This window comes from Leptonychotes weddellii, chromosome 10 (assembly GCF_054177405.1).
Source record: "Leptonychotes weddellii isolate Sample4059 chromosome 10, ASM5417740v2, whole genome shotgun sequence".
In the NCBI taxonomy this organism is placed as follows: Eukaryota; Metazoa; Chordata; class Mammalia; order Carnivora; family Phocidae; genus Leptonychotes; species Leptonychotes weddellii.
Genome location: NC_138378.1, coordinates 63,282,675 through 63,304,669, shown reverse-complemented (window position 1 = coordinate 63,304,669; position 21,995 = coordinate 63,282,675). Strand labels below are relative to the sequence as shown.

Genomic DNA, 21,995 nt, shown 5'->3' with positions numbered 1-21,995 from the left:
CCAACCAGGTGACTATGACAGCAACTTGACCGTTACCTTACACATTCTTTCTCCCCCACGGCCTATCTCCAATCACCAGGAATCTAAGAATCTTCAGAATATATTCATTGCTTTCTTTGTATTACCACCATAATGATCTCACTCCTGAATTACTTAAAGTGCCTCTACTCTGCAATAATCCATTATCCACACTGCAACCAAACTAACCAGCCCAGAGTCTAAATATAATGATGCTCCTTCCTCCAGAAAGTCTTCTCTGACCACCACCCCCTCTCATGAATGAGTTAGGTATATGCCTTAAGGCTCTCATATACTTTGGGCTATCATAGAACTGAACACACCAATCCAGCTGATCATTTATTTATGAGTATTGCCCTCGTGATCATAAATTCCTTGAGAGGAGATGCATACTATTCACTGTTTTGTCCCCAGGACCTAACACAGTGAATGACACATAGTAGACACTCAAGAAATCTTTGTTGTAAATCACTTTTATTCCTCTAAGCCAGGGGTTCTTAACCTGGAGCCCAAGTACCCCTTAATAGAATTCAGGAAGATTTATGTACTTATATGGACTAAAAACTACTAAAAAAAATCTTTACTTTTAACAGACTTTAGTATTTCCTATCATTCAGAGTGTAGGCAACAAATTATAGTAGTATTAGCAGTTCCTCCACCTTTAGACCAGTAACGTCACAGACATTTCACATTACATTACAGTTGTAGCAGACCTCTCAAACACCAGGCATACTCATCACCACTCGGAAATCATAATTATTAAAACTTCTAGACTTTTCAAATGTATGAGTTAATAAAGCATATATATCACATTAAAGTATTTTATAACTATATTTCAAAAATAGTTAATTTTCTTTACAATCCTATTTATGTATTTTATTTTATGCATTAGGAGACATTATTCTGTGATAGTGGGATTATAAATTGATATATGCACTCTGGAAAACTGTATGGCGGGGCATACAGCAAAACTGATCCTATGTGCATCCTGTGCCCCAGAAGATCCACTCCCACCTGGAATTGCATGTATATGTTTACTTGTACTAGAATGGTGATAGTAGTCAAAAGAAACTAGAAGCCCATCTACAGTAGAATGGATAAATAAATTACGGTATTTCTACACAATAAAAAGTATGTAAGTGAGAATAATCATGTAGAAACACAGACGAATCTCATGAATAGAATGTTGATTGAAAGGAACCAGACACAAAAGAATGCATACTGTACTATTCTTTTTTAAAGTACAACATTAGGCAAAACTAATCTACACTGTTAGAAGTCAGAATAGAGGTTAACTTTGCAGCGGGGGTTATGGCTGGAAGAGGGCACAGGGGGTCTCTGTGGTGCTGGTAATGTTCTAATTCTTGATGTGGATGAGGGTTATAGGTGCACTGGTTTGTGAAGATTGATCCAAATGTGTACTTTTCAGTATCTATAGAAAAGGACAGAACAAAACAAACCTATTATTCTGAAATGGGATCCATAGGCTTCACAGTCTGTCAAAGGGCGTCTATAAAAGAAGTCCTATCCTAACCAGAAATTCCAAGGGGGGGCGGGTATCTTAAAATGAACAAACACAAGTCATTCATTTACTCATTAAAAAAATGCTTATTAAGCATCTTCTACATACCAGGCACTATTCTGGGCATTGCAGGCAGGGCAGTGATCAAAACAGTCCTGCCCAAATAGAGCTTATATTCTACTGAAGAGAGGTAACAAGGAACAAAATAAATAAGAGCTAAGGAGAAAAATAAAACAGGGATGGATAATAAAGAATGTGTTGGAGAGGAGCCTGAATGTTAAATAGGGTAGTCAGGGAAGTCCTCACTGAGAAGATGACATTTTGCAGGGACCTAAGGGAGGTGAGTAAAGTCACATGGATGTCTGGGGGAAGAAGGAGAGAGACAGAAAGGACAGTGAGTGCAAAGGCCCTGGGGCAGAAAAGTACCTGGGTTTTTTTTTTTTAAGATTTTATTTATTTATTTGAGACAGAATGAGAGAGAGAGCACATGAGAGGGGGGAGGGTCAGAGGGAGAAGCAGGCTCCCCGCCGAGCAGGGAGCCCGATGCAGGACTCGATCCCGGGACTCCAGGATCATGACCTGAGCCGAAGGCAGTCGCTTAACCAACTGAGCCACCCAGGCGCCCCAGTACCTGGGTTTTTAAGCAGCAGATAGGAGGTCAGTGTGACTGGAGTGAGGCAAGGCATGGGGAGAAACTAGGTTAGATCACAGAGGTAACAGGAGGCCAAATTCCCCACTGAGGCTTAGAGGCCATTATAAGGACTTTGGCTTTTATTCTGAGGATTCTGAGCAGAGAATTGACATGACCTGACTTCTGATGCAACCAGATCAACTGGCTGCTGTGCTGAGAACAAAATGGGAGGGCAAGGATGGAAGCAGTGAGGAGGCAATAGGTAAGAGGTCTTGGGGAAAGAACATGGAATGAGAAGAGGAGAGAACAGATACCATGAGGAACACAAACACATACACACATTCAAACAGACACACAGATGCATTATTGTTGTCATATTTGCTGCTGCTGTTACTGAAATGGCTGCGAGCAATTTGCAGCCTTCATGACTCTTCACTCAATAGCCCAGCACATATCTCCTAAGACAAGTACTTTCTCCTACATAACCACACTACTGTACAATTGAATTCTGCTATTAACCTAATATGTGGGCCCATATTCAAATTTCACCAACTGTCCCAATACCACCATTTATAACAATCCTCCCCACTCCGATGCAGGCTCTCACACTGCACTTAGTTGAATCTTTTTAGTCTCCTTTAATCTGGAACCGTCCCTCAATCTCTCGTCTTTTATTTTTTTTTCAATTTTTATTTTTCGCAAAGTACAGACCAGCTGCATTGAAGAAAGTCCCTTACTTTGCATTGGTCTGTTTCCTCATGACTAGCCTCAGGTCATGCATTTTGGGCAGGAAAACCTGATGAGCAATGTTGAGGGGCCCCTATATATAAGAGGTGGACTTAGAGAAGAGGAGATCAAGGTCAGTCAGGGAAGTGAGAGAAAACCAGGGGGCTATAACCTCCAGGACAGAAAAGGAAGGATATTGAGTAGAGGGTGACCAACTGTACCCAATGCTGTGAAGAGGTTAAGCTGGACACGGCCCCATTTAGCAGTGGAGGTCACTGGAGCCCTTTCAGAGAAAGATTGCAGTGGCTGGTTAGAGGGAGAAGCCAGTTCTTTATGTTAAGGAGTGAACAAGAGATAAGATGAAGCAGTCAATGGAGACAACTCAGAATCACAACACTTTAATTAGAATGGATTTTAGAAGGGTCTTAGAGATCACAGAGTCAGCCCGCTCATTTTTAGAAGAGGCCCATGTTAAGCACCATGCCCAAAGTCAGGCATCTCACTAGATCCCCTAGGACCTGATTCCCCATAGGATGCCACGCTCCTACTTATGAGAAGTTTGGCATTGAAGGAAAAAAGGTGTGGGGAGGAATCTCAAAGAAAAGGTTAATATAAAGAAAGTAGAAATCTTCTGCCTTTAATGATCTTCCTAAAATGTAAATCGGCCTTTTTAAATGTTTAAATCCTCCCACTGGTCCCCATAATTTGTGGGAGGAGCTGTAAATCCCTTTGCAATCCAGCCCCAGGCCGCTTACTCAGCTTCATCACCCACAGTATCTTCCTCACTCCCACAGTGCTGAACCAAGTACTCTCTCTTCAGGAGACCCGGCTCCTGGGCCCCTGAGCCTTTGCATAAGCTGTTCCCTCCTTGGTGTTCCTTCCCTCCCCTATTTTTCCACCTGGCCTGCCAAATTGCTCTTCATCCTTCAAAAGTCACTTTCTCCAGGAGGACTGCCCTTGAACGCCTACTTCTATATCTTTGTGTGAAACTCTTCTGGGCCAGGAAAGACTTCGCTTCATTTAGAGCCAGCAGATGTTACTTTACAATCTCTCCAAACATCCTTCTTGCAAACGTTACCTCAGATTTTCAAAAGTTGATCGCCATGTTTCCTAAATCTAAAAGAATATGAATCAAGGTTTTCCTACTAACACAGTCAAAAAATCTTAAGTCATTAAAAAAGTGTTTCATTCATTATAAGATCCATGGACACATTTCAGAAGAAAAATACTGTGTCTTCAATGGCTGGATTTTCCGTTGTAGATCAGGAAAACAGTAGAAGGAACGAGCCAGATAGGATTTGGAGTCTGACTTAAGAGCATTGCAGTAATTGGTCATTACTGCCATCCGAATATTTTTTTAAAACAAGATTCTGAATCCTGCCTTTACATGCCAGCTGACAATATATTTTCAGGATTTTTCTCTTTGCGAAGTATGTATAGAATGAGTCCTATAGAAATATCATCTCCATTTCACAGCTCACTCCTTACAAGTAATTTGAGATATGAAGAACTAACAACAAATAAAAATATGTTAGGCACTTATTAAGTCCACAACGTGTGCCATACCAGGGAACATACTCAGAACTCAGTTCAGGTCGACAGATGGGTAAGTCAACAAATGCACCATAATGCAATGATTCCAGAAGGCATGTACTGGCATTGTGGCCTGGACATACAGAGCAAGAAAGGCCTAAAATAGGCCTTTGAGTTGTCAGGTAAGGCTTCAGCGGGGAGATGACCCTACATCAAGATTGAAGGCAGAATGAGACTATACAAGCAGAGAAGTGAAGGGTCATTGCGGGCAGCCAAAATGGCATGTGCAAGGATGAAGATACACAAAATACGAAACTGGGCTCAGGGAACTGCAAGGAGTTTGATGTGGCTGGAGGATGTTAGAAGGACATGAAGGGACATCAGGTTGGAGGGGGAGCCAGGAACCAGATTGTAAGAAGCCTTAGAAACCCTGCTAAAGGAGCTTGAACCTTATCCTGTGCAATAGGGAACCTTAGGTAGCTTCTAAGTCTGGCTTTAGGAAGAGTCGTTTTCAACACCTGTTAGATGGCCAACCTCACAAAATCATCTAAGGGTCCATGCATGTCACTCATAGCCAGGGCTGGTGTCCAACAGACATGCACCAGTATCTGTGCCAGGTAAAATATGAGAATATTTCTTCACCAACTGGTAAAGAGCTGTGCCACCAACATCACCTTGCAGCCTCCTGTGAGTGCCATCTGACCACCTCCCTGGTGCCTGCTAGCATCAGCCCCCTTTCCCATATACTCCCCTCTCCCTCTTCCACCAGACCCTGGCAGGGGGGAAACACCATAATGGTAGCACTGACACCCCAGTAGGCAAATGTGTGTTGTCCACTTGGCTCCCCGAGGCTGTGGTCGCCAGCCATTGGCCAGCATCCCCCAGAGACACCCTGGCATGGCCTCTTATGAGAACTGAAAATTCCATGGTGTGTTATATCCCCAGTATTTTGTACTTAAGCCCTCTCAATATCCCTTCCTTACCTTTTCTTGCCCTCAACTCAGTATTTCTCACCACTGTCCTGGTTTTTTTTTTCTATCAAGAAATCATTTGCCTCCTCTTCTTATCTACCTCCTCTAGTAGAGTTGCCATTTGTTCCTTCTCTTAGCCCATACCTCCCTTATTAGACAATCTTTCTTTTTTTTAATTTTAATCCCAGTGTAGTTAACATAAAGTGTTATATTAGTTTCAGGTGTACAATATAGTAATTCAGCACTTGCATACAACACCCAGTGCTCATCAAGGTAAGTGTACTCCCAATCCCCTTCACCTATTTTACCCATCCCCCTACCCACCTCCCCTCTGGTAACCATCAGTTTGGTCTCTATAGTTAAGAATCTGTTTTTGTTTGCTTCTCTCTCTTTTTCCCCTTTTGCTTGATGATTTCACATATGAGTGAAATCATATGGCATTTGCCTTTCTCTGGCTCATTTCGCTTAGCATTATACCTTCTGGATCTACCCATATCATTACAAATAGCAAGATTTCATTCTTTTTATGGCTGAATAATTTCCACTGTATATCTATACCACCTCTTCTTCATCCATTCATCTATCGATGGACACTTAGGCTGCTATTATAGTTTGGCTATTGTAAATAATGCTGCAATAAACATAGAGGTGCACATATCCCTCTGAATTACTGTTTCATGTTCTTTGGGTAAATACCAGTAGTGCAATTACTAGATCAATCATAGGGTAGTTCCATTTTTAATTTTTTGAGGAACCTCCATACTGTTTATCACAGTGGCTGTACCAGTTTGCACTCTCACCAACTGTGCACGACGGTTTTTCTTCACATCCTCACCAACACTTCTTGTCTCTTGTGTTTTTGATTTTAGCCATTTGACATCTGTGAGGTGAACATCTCATTGTGGTTTTGATTTGCATCTCCCTGATGATGACTGATGTTGAGCGTCTTTTCATGTGTCTGTTGGTCATCTGGACATCTTCTTTGGAGAAATGTCTATTCATGTCTTCCTCCCATTTTTTAATTAGATTATTTGGGGGGGTTGTATAAGTTCTTTATATATTTTGGATATTAACCCTTTATCAGATGGGTTTTATAAGGTTTTTTTTTTGTGTGCTGGGTTGTATAAGTTCTTTACATATTTTGGATATTAACCCTTTATCAGATATGTCATTTACAAATATCTTCTCCCATTCAGTAGGTTGTCGTCTAGTTTTGTTGGTTGTTTCCTTTGCTGTGCAGAAGCTTTTTATTTTAATGTAATCCCAACAGTTTGTTTTTGCTTTTGTTTTCCCTTGCCTCAGGAGACATATCTAGAAAAATGCTGCTACGGCCAATATCAGATAAATTCCTGCCTGTGTTCTCTTCTAGGATTTTTTATGGTTTCAGGTCTCACATGTAGGTCCTTAGTCCACTTCGAGTTTACTTTTGTGTATGATGTTTCATTCTTTTGCATGCTGCTATCTAGTTTTCACAACACCATTTGTTGAAGAGACTGTCTTTTCTTCATTGCATATTCTTGCCTCTTTTATCAAAGGTTAATTGACCATATAATTGTGGATTTATTTCTGGGCTTGCTATTCTGTTCCATTGATCTATGTGTCTATTTTTGTGCCAGTACCATACTGTTTTGATTACTATAGCTTTGGAATACAACGTGAAGTCTGGAATTGTGGTACCTCCAGTTTTGTTTTTTCAAGATTGCTTTGGCTATTTGGGGTCTTTTGTGGTTCCATACAAATATTAGGATTGTTTGTTTGAGCTCTATAAGAGACACTGTTGATACTTTGATAGAGATTGCATCAAATCTGTAGATTGCTTTGGGTAGTATAACATTTTAACAATATTTGTCCTTCCAATCCATGAGCATGGAATGTCTTTCCATTTCTTTGTGTCATCTTCAATTTCTTCCATCAATGTTTTATAGTTTTCAAAGTATAGGTCTTTCACCTGTTTGGTAAGTTTATTCCTAGGTATTTTATTATTTTTGGTACAACTGTAAATGGAACTATTTTCTTTTTTTTTAAAGATTTTTTTAATTTATTTATTTTGAGAGAGAGAATGAGAGACAGAGAGCATGAGAAGGAGGAGGGTCAGAGGGAGAAGCAGACTCCCTGCCGAGCAGGGAGCCCGATGTGGGACTCGATCCCGGGACTCCAGGATCATGACCTGAGCCGAAGGCAGTCGCTTAACCAACTGAGCCACCCAGGCGCCCAGAACTATTTTCTTAATTTCTCTTTTTGGTACTTTGTTATTGGTGTATAGAAAAACAACCAATTTCTGTGTATTAATTTTGTATCCTGCAACTTTACTGAATTCATTTATCAGTTCTAGTAGTTCTTTAGTGGAGTCTTTAGGGTTTTCTATGTATAGTATCATGCCATCTGCAAAGAGTGAAAGTTTTACTTCTTCCTTACCAATTTGAATGCCTTTTATTTCTTTTTTGTTTTCTGATTGCTGTGGCTAGGACTTCCAGTACTATGTTGAATAAAAGTGGTGAGAATGGACATCCTTGTCTTGTTCCTGACCTTAGGGGAAAAGCTCTAAGATTTTCCCCATTGAGTATGATGTTATCTTAGACAAACTTTCTTAAAGTGGCAGCCCTCTGAAACATGGCCCCACCCTATAGGCTACAGCTGATTGGACTGGGTGGACATCCTGTCCAGTGCTAAGCCAATTAGATTTTCTTTCTTGGAAATTTGGAATCAAGACGCAAAAGACTGATCGATTCATCTGGTATTGTAGGACCAAGCTGGATAGTCATGTGTGCTGAAGGGCTGAGATGAATTGTGGAAAGGGATGACTATGTGCAAAATGGATCATTGAGTTAAGAAGCCAGTCTGCAGACATAGAAAATCAAAGCATATATTATCCAGAGAGAGGCAGAGATATGAATCTGTATGAATCTGTGATTCTTACAAGAGAAAGACATAGGGAAAGAGAAAGAAATAGCTGCCTGATAACTGTGCAATGCCTGAAAGGCCAGCCTACTCCCTATAATAGAGTTCCCCAAGATTCTCTTGTCATCTTATGATCCTCTCCTTAATTGTGTTCTTTGAAAACGTTTCAGTTTCTTGCAACTGATCTCTTATTTAGAAGGCATCCTGTCATTTGTGGCTCCTGTTTTATTCTTACCCATAAAATCAATTCACAATGAACACAGAAACATGTTTTAATGACACTGTTAAATAGCAGCTACACTTAACACGAATCCTCGTGCCTTAAAATAATTTTCGATAGCTTTAGAATAATTCTCTGACCAACCTATTTATGTACTGCTAGTCCAGAGAAAGATTCTTTTATCTCAGGGAGTTATTGCTGGCCTGCCACTCCCCTCCTTCATGCTGATGGGGAAAGGGGTGGTAAAAAACTAGTGGGCAACTGTGGAATACTTCAACTTCTGGGTTGAGGTCATCTAGGTGCCTGCCTCCCACTGGGGGAATAAAGGAATGAACTGATGAGGGGGTAAAGGTCAAGGGGCACAATCTCTGCTATTCCCTCTGCATTCCCTTTTGTCTCCAGCAGCAAGGTCAAAGCCTGGAAATTCATTTTTAAAAAGCAAGAATCTTTGGGAGTAAACAAAGCCAATGTATAGACTGTTGCTGGTCCCTAAACCAGCGATTACTAAATACTGCACTGGATCCTCAAAGTATAAATATGGTTATATTCTTTAAACATAAAAAATTTACACATCCTTATAGTTTCTAACACCATCTTTTCAAATAGGATAGCAACCAAAGCCTCAGATTTCTATTACTTCTAAGTTAATCTTTTTAACAATTGTTTCAGTTTCTGGGTCTCCAAATGTTCAGTATCTTCTAAATGAGAAGAATGGGCCCTCTGCTAGGAGAATTCAAAGGTTATAGACATGCAAGACAATTCAAAGGGAAGAGAATAGTCTTTTCAAAGATAGTGTTGGGACAACTAGATATCCACATGCAAAAGAATGAAGTAGGACTCCCCCTACCTCACACCATATATAAAAATTAACTCAGAATGGATCATCTGCCTAAATGTCAAAGCTAAACATTTTAGAAGAAAATGTAGGCATAAATCTTCATGAGTTAAATTAGGCAATGGTTTCTTGGATTTAACACCAAAAGTATAAGGAACAAAAGAAATAAAGAAATAAATTGGACATCATCAAAATTTAAAACTTTTGTGCTTCAAAGGACACCATTAAGAAAGTGAAAAAACAACTCATGAAATAGGAGAAAATATTTGCAAATAACAGATAAGGGACTTATATTCAGAATATATAAAGAACTTTTACAACTCGATAAAAAAACAATTAAAAATGGGCAAAGGATTTGAATAGACATTTTCTCCAAAGAGAATATACAAATCATCAATAAATTATGAAATGATGATCAATATTATTAGTTATTAGGGAAATGCAAATCAAAATCACAGCGAGATCCCATTTCACACCCAGTAGGATGGCTATAATCAAAAAGAACATAACAATTGTTGGCAAGGCTGTGGAGGAGTTGGCACTCAAGACATCGGTAGTACGATTATACATTGCTTTGGAAAACAATTTGGCATTACTTCAAAAAGTTAAACACAGAGTTACCATATGATTCTGCAAGTCCACTCCAGGTATACACTCAAGATACCAGAAAACACAGGTCTACACAAAGGCTGTGGACATCTCTTCCACTGCTCACAGGGACAAGCTCACCATCTCCGTAACTCATTTCATACAGTGCCTGCTTGGTTCTTTCTGGAGCATTTAGAACACAGGCCTAGGTACCATCTTAATGAAAAAATTAATTCTGTTAATTTAAGAATTTAATCAATGTATAGATCATATATATTATTAAAAGTCTATTTTGCTAGCTGGCAATCTCATTTGGGTTGAAAAAAACACTGGTCTACTGAGCTCTGAAACATACCAGTGAGGTCCCTAAAATATTACTGTGGCCTGTGACCAGAAGCATTGGCATCACTTGGGAGCTGTCAGGCCTCATACCAGACTTACTGAGTCAGAAGCTAGATTTCAGCATGTGCTCAGGTGACTCCTATGAACAATGATATGTGAGAAGAAATGTCTGCTCTCAAACACTTTAATTACACTTAAGATCAATCCACATATGACAAATTTGGGTTAAACTTACAAAAGAAGCCTGACTGCTGAAGATATGTAGTCTGGTGGCTTAAGGATGGCTTTCCATGTGGTTTCAGGACGAGTAAGTCCCAGATGCAAAGCCAGCAAGTCGGCCTTCCCAGCAGATTCCTTTTTTTGGTGGCAAGAATGTCACCTACATTGCAAAAGTGTTCAGATCCAAATCCTTGTGGGTAGGAGAGGGCTTAGGACAGCTCTACTTAGAAATGCTGCCATGGAACAGTTTTTCACTTACCACAGTATAATCTACATTCTGATTGACTGTGGTTGTGGGGCCAATATCATTCTTTGTAAGAGAGTATATTCCCGTACAATGTTTTCAAACAATGACCCACTATATAGTAACCATTTTTTTCTAAATAAAAACATGGTCATATATTCTGAATTAAAAATAGAGACCCACAATATGATAGAGAAGTATATCTATAACAAGAATTGAATGGAATATTTGTGACTGTCCAGGGAAATCTAGGACATATGGTACCAAGACCCCTGAGGCACTAATGACCTGGATGAGAATTACAATGACCTTGGTCTTTCTCTGGGTATCAACACCAGAATTCTCGGCACACCAAATTCCTCCTCACCCTGGTGTCTTTGCATGTCACCTCTCCTCTGCCATGCCGTCTTCACTTATCCGCCCTTCTCATCCTTCTGGTCTCAGCTTAAATGCCATCTCCCTAGAGAGCTGCCCTGGAATCCTATGGCAGATAGCTCCCACTAACCCAGTTCCTCTCTATGATCATTCCCTTCTCAGTACTTGTTACAATCTATATGCACCGTGTCTTTTTGTTCATTCATTGTTGGCCTCCACCATCAGAATGGAGGCAAGAATGTGGTCTTATTCACTGCTGCACTCCCTGCACTTGGTACCTTCTAGAGAGTAAATGCGATTTTGATGAATAAACAAGTAAAATGTTCCCAATTTAGGGTATAAACAAATCTTAATAAAAATTACCAAATAGGGATGCCTGGGTGGCTCAGTTGGTTAAGCATCTGCCTTCGGCTCAGGTCATGATCTCGGGGTCCTGGGATCAAGCCCTGCATCGGGCTCCTTACTCTGCAGGGAGCCTGCCCCTCCCTCTGCCTGCCGCTCCCCTGCTTGTGTTTCTCTCTCTCTCTCACGAATAAATAAAATCCTTTTTAAAAATCACCAAATAGACTATACCTTATTAATAAGAATAACAATAATAAGATTATTTACGAACAGATCATAAACTTCCATCAAAGCCTTCCACTTCATGCTCTTGCAAATGAACAGGATCAAATGAATAGTCAATGGTACTACTGAATTACTTTGTTTAAATCTCTTTCCCTCTCAGAGCCACTCCCACCCAGAGGGAAATGAGAAGATTACCTCTCAGAGATGGGAGAGAGGGGAATGCAATGAGATGACACAGATCTATATATAAAAGTATCTGGTACAGAACAGGTACTCAACTCAATATGGGTTTGATTCTTTATAGTTACCCCCATGTTTCCCTTATTCAAACTGGTCAAGGGACTAAAGAATATGAAATCACATTTCCAGACCCTCATGTGAACCTGTTCACTCAATACTCTACACCCAACCACGGCTGTTAGATCCCTCTTTTCAAATTCAGCAAGTTCAATTGTATTTGCAGCACCACATTATTTTAGCCATGTCACAATTGAGACTTAATTTTTAAAAATATCTCTAGTAGATCATTGTTTTGGATAATTGTCTCAAAGCTGGTAATGTTCCTGAGGTGAATTTGAACATGGCTCCACTTCTAGATTGAGTTCTAGCAATCAGCTTCAAATACTCCTAATAAACTGATAAGTACCAGACTGATAGAGTTAGGAGAAGCAAGAAGCTCACAGAGTTCTGGTTAGAAATAAGGCACAGTGGTAGGGACCACAGTGACTGAGAAAAGTAAAAAGCATGTAAAACAGTGAAGCAATAACTTTGGGCTTTGGAATCAGCCCTGGGTTCCAATTCCCATTCTATAGTCTGCTAAATAGTGACCATGGGCAAGATCCTTAGCCCCTCTGTGCCCTGGTTTCCTCACCAGTAAACTGGGGCTAACAATAGTTCCACTGTCATTAGGTTGTTAAGAAAATGGATGAGATAAATCTGTACACACATTTATTTAGTGCTGAGTCTGCACTCAAGAAATGTTGGCTCTGGTTATTAAATTTATTCTCATCCTCAAAGATCTTATATACACTTATAAATGAAAATAGAATGAAAGAAAAGTACTAAATGATACATATTAAGTGAGCAGCAGTGGTCACAAAAGATGCAAAACTTTAGGAGTGCTAGGCACGCCTTCATCTAAGGATGGTATAAGGTCTCATGGGAGTGGTGAAGCTGAAGCAGATGGGGCCATGCAGGGTGTGGATACAAACAGGCCCCCTGCGGTGGGCACTTACTGTTTGCCAAACACTGTGGGGCACCTTGTATGTAATCTCCACAAGCTACAAGGCAGATACTTTTAAATCTCTAATTTGTAGATGAGAAACTGTTTTACTGGTGATAGCTAAGGCTCACAGAGGTTTAGTAATTTCCCCAAGTCGCCCAACTGGTGGCAGATCTGGGTTTCAAATCAGATCTGACAATCCACCACTGTGCCATTGTTGGGGAGAAGGGTTGATATGGAGATAAATCATTCCAGCATGAGGCAGGAAAGAACAGAGTAATGTTTTCATATGGCAAGTGGGAAGCAAACAATATATACTTTAAAAAAGAAAAAAAGGAAAATGAGGGAGGAATAGTGGGTTAGGGCCAGAAGGAATGGAAAGCTAAGGAGTCTGAGCTTCAGCTGGTGGACAATGAACAATCTGTTTTGTTTACGGTGTAAGTCTGTGCTTTTAATGAAATACTACTAACGTCATGACTCAGAGCAGTTATTGAATACCAGCTCAGGGCCAGGCCCCAGTCTAAACCATTTGCATACATTATTTCCAAAAGCTACAGTTTGCAATTTAGGTATTATTATCCCCGTTTCACAGCTAAACAAGGCCCTGAGTGGTCAAGCCAGTCATTCGGATGACTCCAGTAAACAGCACAGTGGGGTTCATCACTGAGTGTGTGCCAAGTCAAAGTCAATACAAAGTCCTTACCCTGAAAGAGTATTGCACAAAAACCTTCCTTGCACTAGAGAGTGAAAAAATAAGAAAAAGGAAAATGGAGACAGGGAACTAGTCAGAAACAATATACCAATCCAGAGTAAGGAGATAAATGTCTTAAATGGAGTCACTGAAAATGGAAGGGAGGTGACAGAGAGCAAAATGTGTTCATGACCTTTTCTTTCATTTACTCCATTTGTGTCATGATCTGCTACCTGCAGTAGAAACCAAGTTAGTAAATATTCCAGTCTCTATTACCAGCCTTGCCTTTAAGCCTGAATTGAGTCCTGTTGTTAGTCTAAGAGCAAACACGGCTTCTAGTATTTACCTGTCCTGTCACAGTGCTATCAGGGCTAAAATAGGCATCATCCTCTAATCTGTTATCTGTATTGAAGAGCAAATCATTCAAAAGAATAAAACTAAGCCTCCACATCCAATAAATCACATTATGCTTCACATATCAACATTTTAAAAAATCTGACTTAAACACATAGTCTGTCAAATCAGGAAGACACATATGCTAAGCTCCAGTGAGCTCTGCCAAATCCTGCATTATTATTGAAGTTCATCGTGATCTCAGAGATCACACGGTTTTATAAAATGGAGTGGTATGGTATCAATATTTGTTGGGCTGCTTTCTAGTTAATATTCTGGGGAAAGTAGCACAATAAATAAAGCAGTAGGAAATATATGCACCATGAAGATAGCTTTCAAGCCAAAAGCTAATAGATAATTACTTACATTATCTCATTTGACAGAACCAAGAGTTAGAAGCTTGAACGATCATATAATGTTTCCAAAAACCCAAAACATTTTTGCACTGAAACCTTAGCTATAGTCCTCCTCATTCAATAGCTAACCGCAATATGTTAAGTGGAAAATCAGTAGTGTAACAGGAACACAAGTTGAAATTCATAAAGATAAAAGAGCCTAATTTTCCTGTCCACATCCACAGTTAATACATAAAGATTCCCAACAATTTACAATATTAATCTGAAATATTCAAATATATTTCTGGGAATAAAATTATGAAAGAAATGGCACTCAAGAGTCTCACTAAGGCTAAAAACAAATGTGGTCTGTGTACTGCGTTTATCAGAAAAAGATATGTATGTAAGATAAGGCAAAATAACAGCATATACAGGCTCATTTTACAGCTCTTAATTACATAGTGATCTATGGTTTGTGTTTTTAAATCTGTTGGACTTAATTTTATTCCTATGTGCAAAGACACATACACAGATATTAAAGAATTCTGCTCACCTGTACATACTCAGACTCAACCAAATATCATGAAAAATTTAGCAGTAAAGTCCAGTCTCTGAGGGTAGGCTTACCACTATGCCACAATTCAGTATAAAGATACAACTACCTTCATAAGAGACCAGAAGCTAAGTTGTGATTTTTTTTCATCACTTGAGTCTTCCTGCAAACCAGTTACACAAACAGCTTCATTCACCTTTTCCTCCAATCTGAGTGTTTAACTAAGCCATGTATCATCACACTCCCACCAGTCCAGCTGCCTGTCATCACAGCACTTTACTGCAACTCCACCCTTTTCCCCCCTTCAGTTTCAACAGTGCATCTTTTTAAAAAAAAATTAAGATTAGGAGTTCAAACCCTTAAAGTAGTTCAGTGAGCTGTCACAACAATATTATTTAACCCCAGCGAATTTTCTGTTTAATTGCCACTCTCTCCGTTCCCCCAAAGGGCTACATCTTATTTAGATGGTGTGATGGAAAGCACTGCATTAAGAAAGACAAAGCAAAAACATAATGGGTTTAAATTTTTAAACATCTAACCTTTTCACAAGTCACTTTTCATCATTTGCACCTGTGACTTTCATAAGCGGCCTGGCAACTGGAGAAGCAAAATCTCCAGGACAGAACCAAGTGGGATGCCCCAATCACAACCCTCATTGTATCAGGAAGCAAAGAAAAAAGCTATTTTCTCATATGTGACAGGAAGAAAGTTTTACATGTCAGTTCCACCCAATCTTGGGAATAATAGAGCTCCTAATATTTAAAATCTTCATTTTCTAAAAGTCAAGTTTTTTAAAAAATATATATCTTACTGTATTTTCAAATATTAAGTTTTTATATTTTGTAACAATTTTTCAACTGTAGGGCTCAGATAAAAAGAGGGGGGACTGCAGAATAAGCACAACACTAGAAGGGGGGAAGAAAGCAAGACTTTTAAATCATTCTCCGCAAGGAGAAATCAAAACCATTAACATTACACCACATAACCACTTATTTCATTATGAAAGGCAAACTTAGAACACAAGTGGTAATATTCTGAAATGTGATAGAAGTAGTTCTACATCAATGAACACACAAGTTTGGAAGGCACAAATATGGTCTCTGTCAGTTGTAGTCTATCCTCAGCAAGCCATTTGCCCCATGGGTGAGGCTCCCATATGGAAATCTTCCTTAACTGCAGAAGGCTGAATGGGATTCCCTGTGAACAGCATCTGGACCACACCTTGTTTGGTCTCATAAGCAGCTGACAAGAGCTGGAGGAAAATGCGTCTGGTCCAGAGATGACAGGACAGGGCCAAGAATCAAAATATGTCCCTCTACTGTTTAACAGGGAAGGCCCCTTAAAATGGCTATTTATCTAATTGTGTTTTTCTAATCAGTCTTGGCTACCCACTGCCAGATGTTGGCCTTTCGGGGGGGCTGACTGGTAGGATTTTGTGGTCCAGCAATTGCCATCATTTTATAACCTCAGTGATGTTGTGGAAGCATCCATTTAGTGTATAAATATGGTTGGGTTTTTTGTTTGTTTGTTTGTTTTTGGCATTAAAACACTGCCAAGTGAAATATTAGAGAACAAACTCCCCACCCATTGCAGAAATTTTCCAGTTTCAAAGCATCTGGGATGAAGATTCCAAATTACCTATAGCAAAATTTCTTCTAGATTTTTTTAATCCTCTTGCTTGTTGAGGAACCTACGGAGGAGCTTGCCAAAGATGACACCCGCCGTTCAGATTATTGGTCCTACATTTACCCAGTTAGGGCAGGAAGAAGTATTTGATGGTTACCCGGGATCCCTCCACTTGTAGCCGGAAAGAACACCCAAAAAGCAGCAGGACACTCAACTCCTTAGAGATTTAAAAGCCTTCCAGAGGAATAAAGAGGAAAGAGATCTCTCCCTCCCCACCTGCACCCCCCACCCTGTCTTTGCCTTAGTCTTAGAATCGCAGCCCTTCTGTAATTCCATGCAGTTCCAGAGAGAATCCTTTACTCCAGAGGGCTCCTGGATCTGACCCCAGGAAAGCCCGTTTGGTCATCCTTCTCCCCACCCTTCCAATCTCCACCCCAACCCTTCCCCACGACCCCAGGCCACTTCCTTACCTGATAATGTCGTCGTTGTGTCCCAAGAAGAATTTTTGGCTGTGCTCTCGGGTGTTGTAAACCACCCCGACCCCAGCCACAAAGTAGACCACCTCCTTGCCGGCCGTGTAGTACAGGTTGTTGCGGCACTGGTGACCCCGGTACCCGTACACCCACTCCAGCCGGAGCTGGCAGCTGGGAGCTGTCCGATCCGCCATGATAAGCCGACCCCACGCGCCCCCCGAGCCCCCCGCGCGCGGGCCCGCGGCCCCTGCGCTCCGGGTCTGTCCTCGCCAAGACTCGGGCTGCGGAGGACCTGCAAGGGCTCAGTGTGCAGCGCCGGGCGCTGATTTCCGCGGCGACGCACAGACACAGCCCAGTGCGCCCGCTGCCACCATCATCCGCCGCCGCCGCCGCCGGAGACAAGCCGCCGGTGCGCGGCCGCCAGACCCCGCCGGGCGCCCCGGCTCCCTCTCCCCGGGCAAGGCGTCTTCGCGGGCGCCAGCACTCGCACGCGCGCGCCTCACTGCACCTGCGGGCTTCGGCCCCCAGGAGAGGTTCTTGGGGGGGTCACCCCACCTTTTAAATCAGGGATCTGCATATCCAAACTCTGATTACCCAGTTCGCTCCCTGAAGTTTGCAGTGCGTGGGGGCTTCGCAGCAGGCAATGGGATTTATTCTGTGACAGCTTTGATTTGACAGAGAACCCGGGTAAGCTTTGCCATCACCATCGCTGGATCCGAAACTGACAGTCTGTACCCAGGATGCAAGAGAGAGGAAGAAAGAAACAGATTTTTTTTTGTATAAGTCACCAGCCCAAGAAAATGATCCCCAAACTAAACCAAGTTTTTTTGTTTTGTTTTGTTTTTTGTCAACTGGTCCCCCTTTTCCCCTCCATATCCATCTCCTTAATGATATGCCCTAAATGCTTCTGGCTGGCGGTTGCTGATACGATTTAAGAGAATACTTTCTGTTTCCCCATTAAGCCAGGGCGAATATGCAATGGTCAGTTTTTAGATGCTCCAATTTAAAATTCGTATCTTCCGTGAACCCCCTCTTGGCCGAAAAGAAAAACAACAACATAAAGAACTTAGCAGTTCTCACAGATCAGCAACTCCAACAGCAAGCGTCATATAAGATTTTTCTGAATTGGAGGAAACGAGACACTAGTGCAGTTGGAGGCAGGAAAGCGCTACCTACTAATGCTCCTGGTCCAAAAGAAATTAAATAATTAACAAGTGGTAAAAAATCGTGTACCCCCTCTTCAGGAAGGTCTAAGCTATCTACGGGGCCCCCTGGGCTCAAGGGTTAGCCTCCAGTCCGGCGGGGGGTGGGGGGACAGAGACGCCCCCCACCTCACCCCGCAACGTGCGCAAACACATCCCGGTCTTCGGCCGCCGCAGGTCCGAGGGATGCCAGCCCCCAGGGACAGCCCGACGCCCGCGCACTGCCTCCCTGTCAGTGTCCTGCACTCCTTCCTCCCACACCCGATCCGGCCTCGGCCGCAGAGCATCCCAGCTCTCTTCGCCTCTAACCTCTGCTCGGAGCGGGCGCCGGCAGCACGTCCCGATCTCGCACTGAGGAGCGAAATCCTCTGCCTGCCCTCCCTTCCCCGCCTCCCGCACCCGAAGATGGGCTTCGTCACTGGGGCGCCGCGGGAGACAGGTTCTTCCTCCAGCCGGGACTCCGGGGGCGGGGCCACAGCGCCGCTTTCGGGAACCGCGGTGGCCGGTTACTAGGCGAGATCACAGCGCTTGGAAACCGCGACGCCCCAGAGCCTAGGGGCGCCCCCTCCCTCTCCCCGCCCAGGTTGCCCCTCCCTTCCCCGATGCATCCCGGGAATTGTAGTCCTTTCGATGCCAGCTGGGTCGGGGAGCGCGCGGAGCTGGACCACAAGTCCCAGGATTCCACACGCCCAGAGGGGTCCGTAGAGAGGCCGTTACCAGCGTCCGCGGTTCCTGCGGTTCTCCGGCTGAGCAGAGGAAGGCGCACCAAGGGCGACCGCTTGTCAGCGCCTTGCGTTCCCTAAGCGACTGAGGCGGCGGCCGGCGTGCGTGTGTATCTATGAAGAGCAGTGGAGTTGAAAAGAGAATCTGTGTGACCCACCTCGAGAATTTCTTCTGCACCAGTCCCTGAGGCTTACTGTAGCTAGCTGACCGAAGCCCAAGTTTGTTTCCTACTTCAGTTTTCCATTTTGTTCAGGTGGGTTCTAATCTGTTAAAGTGCGGTGCTGCCACATTTAAGAAAAATGCTGGGGGATGTGGTCTCACTCTGCCCTAAGAACCAGCGCCTTCCCCGGAGCTACCTCCCAAGTTACTTGAGGATAACCAGATTTTGGAAGTGGGAAGGCGCGCTCACACCACAAACAACCAGCCTCGGCCTTCAAACGCAGATGCCTGTGGCATTCCTCCTAAAACTGCCCAAAGTGAACTATGAATTCTGCACTAGCCCATTTTCAAACTGGGACCACAGCTGACCTGTGGGAAGAGATTCCAAAATCTCAGTGACTAAAAGACTGTAAAAGGATGATACAAAGGATATTGGGAGCATGTCCTTTCCTTTCTGAGCTCAGTGTAATCGTTTACTAGTTCTTCAACTACTTCAAGCTTTAATATAGCCCTCTGAGTGGTAGGAAAGTCTCCAGAAGAGTAGAAGTGCCAGAGTTTGGATGACCAGTTGCAGCCTGCAGCGATGAAGAAGGTGTGAATTGGTTTCATTGTTATGTTTAAGGGAACAGGAATCTGCAAATATGTCAGGTGGCACTATGCAGATAAGGGCACTACCAAAAACAAAAACAAATTCCTGAAAAAGATTTGAGACATAAGCAAAAATATAAATGACCAGAAATGCCATACCATAAAACAGTGCTGGTGAAGTATATAGACAATAAATTCTATATAGGAATCCAAAAGATGAAGAGATTTTCCAGTTATAATAAGTCAGGGAAGACTTCATGGAGGAAATAGGAAGTATAGGTAGAATTGAGATAAAGATAAATTGAAAGAACATTCTAGGGTCGCCTGGGTGGGTCAGTCGTTAAGTGTCTGCCTTCGGCTCAGGTCATGATCCCAGGGTCCTGGGATCGAGCCCCGCATCGGGCTCCCTGCTCTGCAGGAAGCCTGCTCCCTCTCCCACTCCCCCTGCTTGTGTTCGCTCTCTTGCTTTGTCTCTCTCTGTCAAATAAATAAATAAAATCTTAAAAAAAAAAAAAAAACATTCTACATGGGTCTATGGAATAAAAGGATAGATATAGGAAAACATAGATTTAAAGACACTGAATAGAATTGGTGCAAGAGAGAATTCATGTACGATGAAAAGGGAACATAAGCCTGAAAGGTTAGATTGTGGATGGAGCTGAACCTAGAGGTTTGCACTATATCCTTAAAATAATGGAGAGTTGTTGAATTTTTTTTTCCTTGACAAGGAGAATAAAACAGTAGTCTTCAGCAGAAATGAGTTTCACCAGGACCTACCATTATCAGGTCATTATCCCCATGCAGAGCCAAGGGAATAAGCCAAAATACATGGAACCTGAGATACACCATTGGCTGCATGGAATGGACTGTGGAAGTGGACATTTTATAGGATCTCGAGAAAGAGCAAAAGCCTGTCCCCTACAGAGGCTATACTGAATCCCAGTAGATCTCACCCTTTTCCCTACTCCACCCTTTTCCAATATCTATATCAGGACAAAAAAAAAAAGGACAAAATAATGCACAGCCACCAAACTATAGCTCTAAGAAGATCAACTCATTCGTAGATAATGTGGGAAGAATATCAAGAATTCATACACAATGTATCAGAACGATTTGGAAAGAACTGCCCCATTAAGCAACAAAAAAGGGAGGGCATAGCCAAAGCAAACCAAAATCCTCAAAGAAAGTTACATTATGTGAAAAAGATAAATGAAGAACCCCATCTGGAAGAAAGTTTATGTCAAAGAAGCAGATTCTCTACCAAAGAAGAATTCAGTTATAATATGAATTCAAAATATCAAAAGCTTAAAGATGGATACCAAAAAGAAAATCCAAGCTAAAGAAATAATTGAATGTAAACACAGTTTCAGATCTAATGAAAAGATTTGAAACAACAGAGGGGAAAAAAAGCCTGGAAATCAAATTACCAGTATGGAAACAACACTGGAAATTATCACAAGAAATGCAGGGGGAAAAGACAGGGAATTCAAATAGAGAGATGATGCTTGAGAGAGCAAAGCTAATCCAACATACAGATCATTGGTATTCTTAAATTAGAGAAGCCAACAAATGGAACAGAAAAAGTATTCAGAAATAAAGTAACATATTAACTGAATTTGGGATTAAAGGGGTACACTGTATACCAGAAAAAAAAAAGATGACATAAAATAGTCTCCATGGAGGCATATCTTAACAAAATTATTTAACTTCAAGAATAAATAATACTTCGGGCGCCTGGGTGGCTCAGTCAGTTAAGCGTCTGCCTTTGGCTCAGGTCATGATCCCAGGGTCCTGGGATGGAGGGCTCCAGCTCAGCAGGGAGTCTGCTTCTTCCTCCCTACTCTGCCCCTCCCTGCTCCTCTCTCTCCCCCTCTCCCCTGCTTGTGCTCTCTCTCACTCTCTCTCAAATAAATCTTAAAAAAAAAAAAAGAATACTTCAAAATCATTTGCAAACTTTAGAGAGGACTATTACACCATCTCTGCCAATTAGTAATTACAGGGAAACATTTAAGCATTTACTGTGTGTTTTGGGAGGAACTGAAGTTTCTCCTCAGTTGAAGGAAAGATATTTACCTAAGAATACTAGCTAATATAAGAAAAATGATAGATTTAGAAGATTATTCAATGATGTAATTGATGCAGGCAAAGGTCATAAACGTATACTAAACTGATTAGATGAAAAAATGCTAAAGAATCACTCCCACAGATTATCTACCTTTATTTTTTTTTAATTTTTTTATTCTTATGTTAATCCCCATACATTACATCATTAGTTTTAGATGTAGTGTTCCATGATTCATTGTTTGTGCATAACACCCAGTGCTCCATGCAGAATGTGCCC

General features: G+C 41.8%; 1 protein-coding gene across 2 annotated transcripts in view; it reads right to left on the bottom strand.

The window, feature by feature from the left end:
• The window catches only part of EML6 (EMAP like 6), a 261,695-nt gene extending 244,489 nt beyond the window's left edge, over positions 1-17,206 (bottom strand). For both annotated transcript variants that reach the window (XR_014148895.1, XM_081832019.1), the window contains exon 1: positions 16,980-17,206. Coding sequence is in view for 1 of the 2 variants with exons in the window: in XM_081832019.1 (XP_081688145.1) it covers positions 16,980-17,176 (197 nt within the window). In the remaining variant the exon portion in view is untranslated. The remainder of the gene's footprint in view (positions 1-16,979) is intronic.
• Between the last annotated feature and the right edge of the window lie 4,789 nt (positions 17,207-21,995).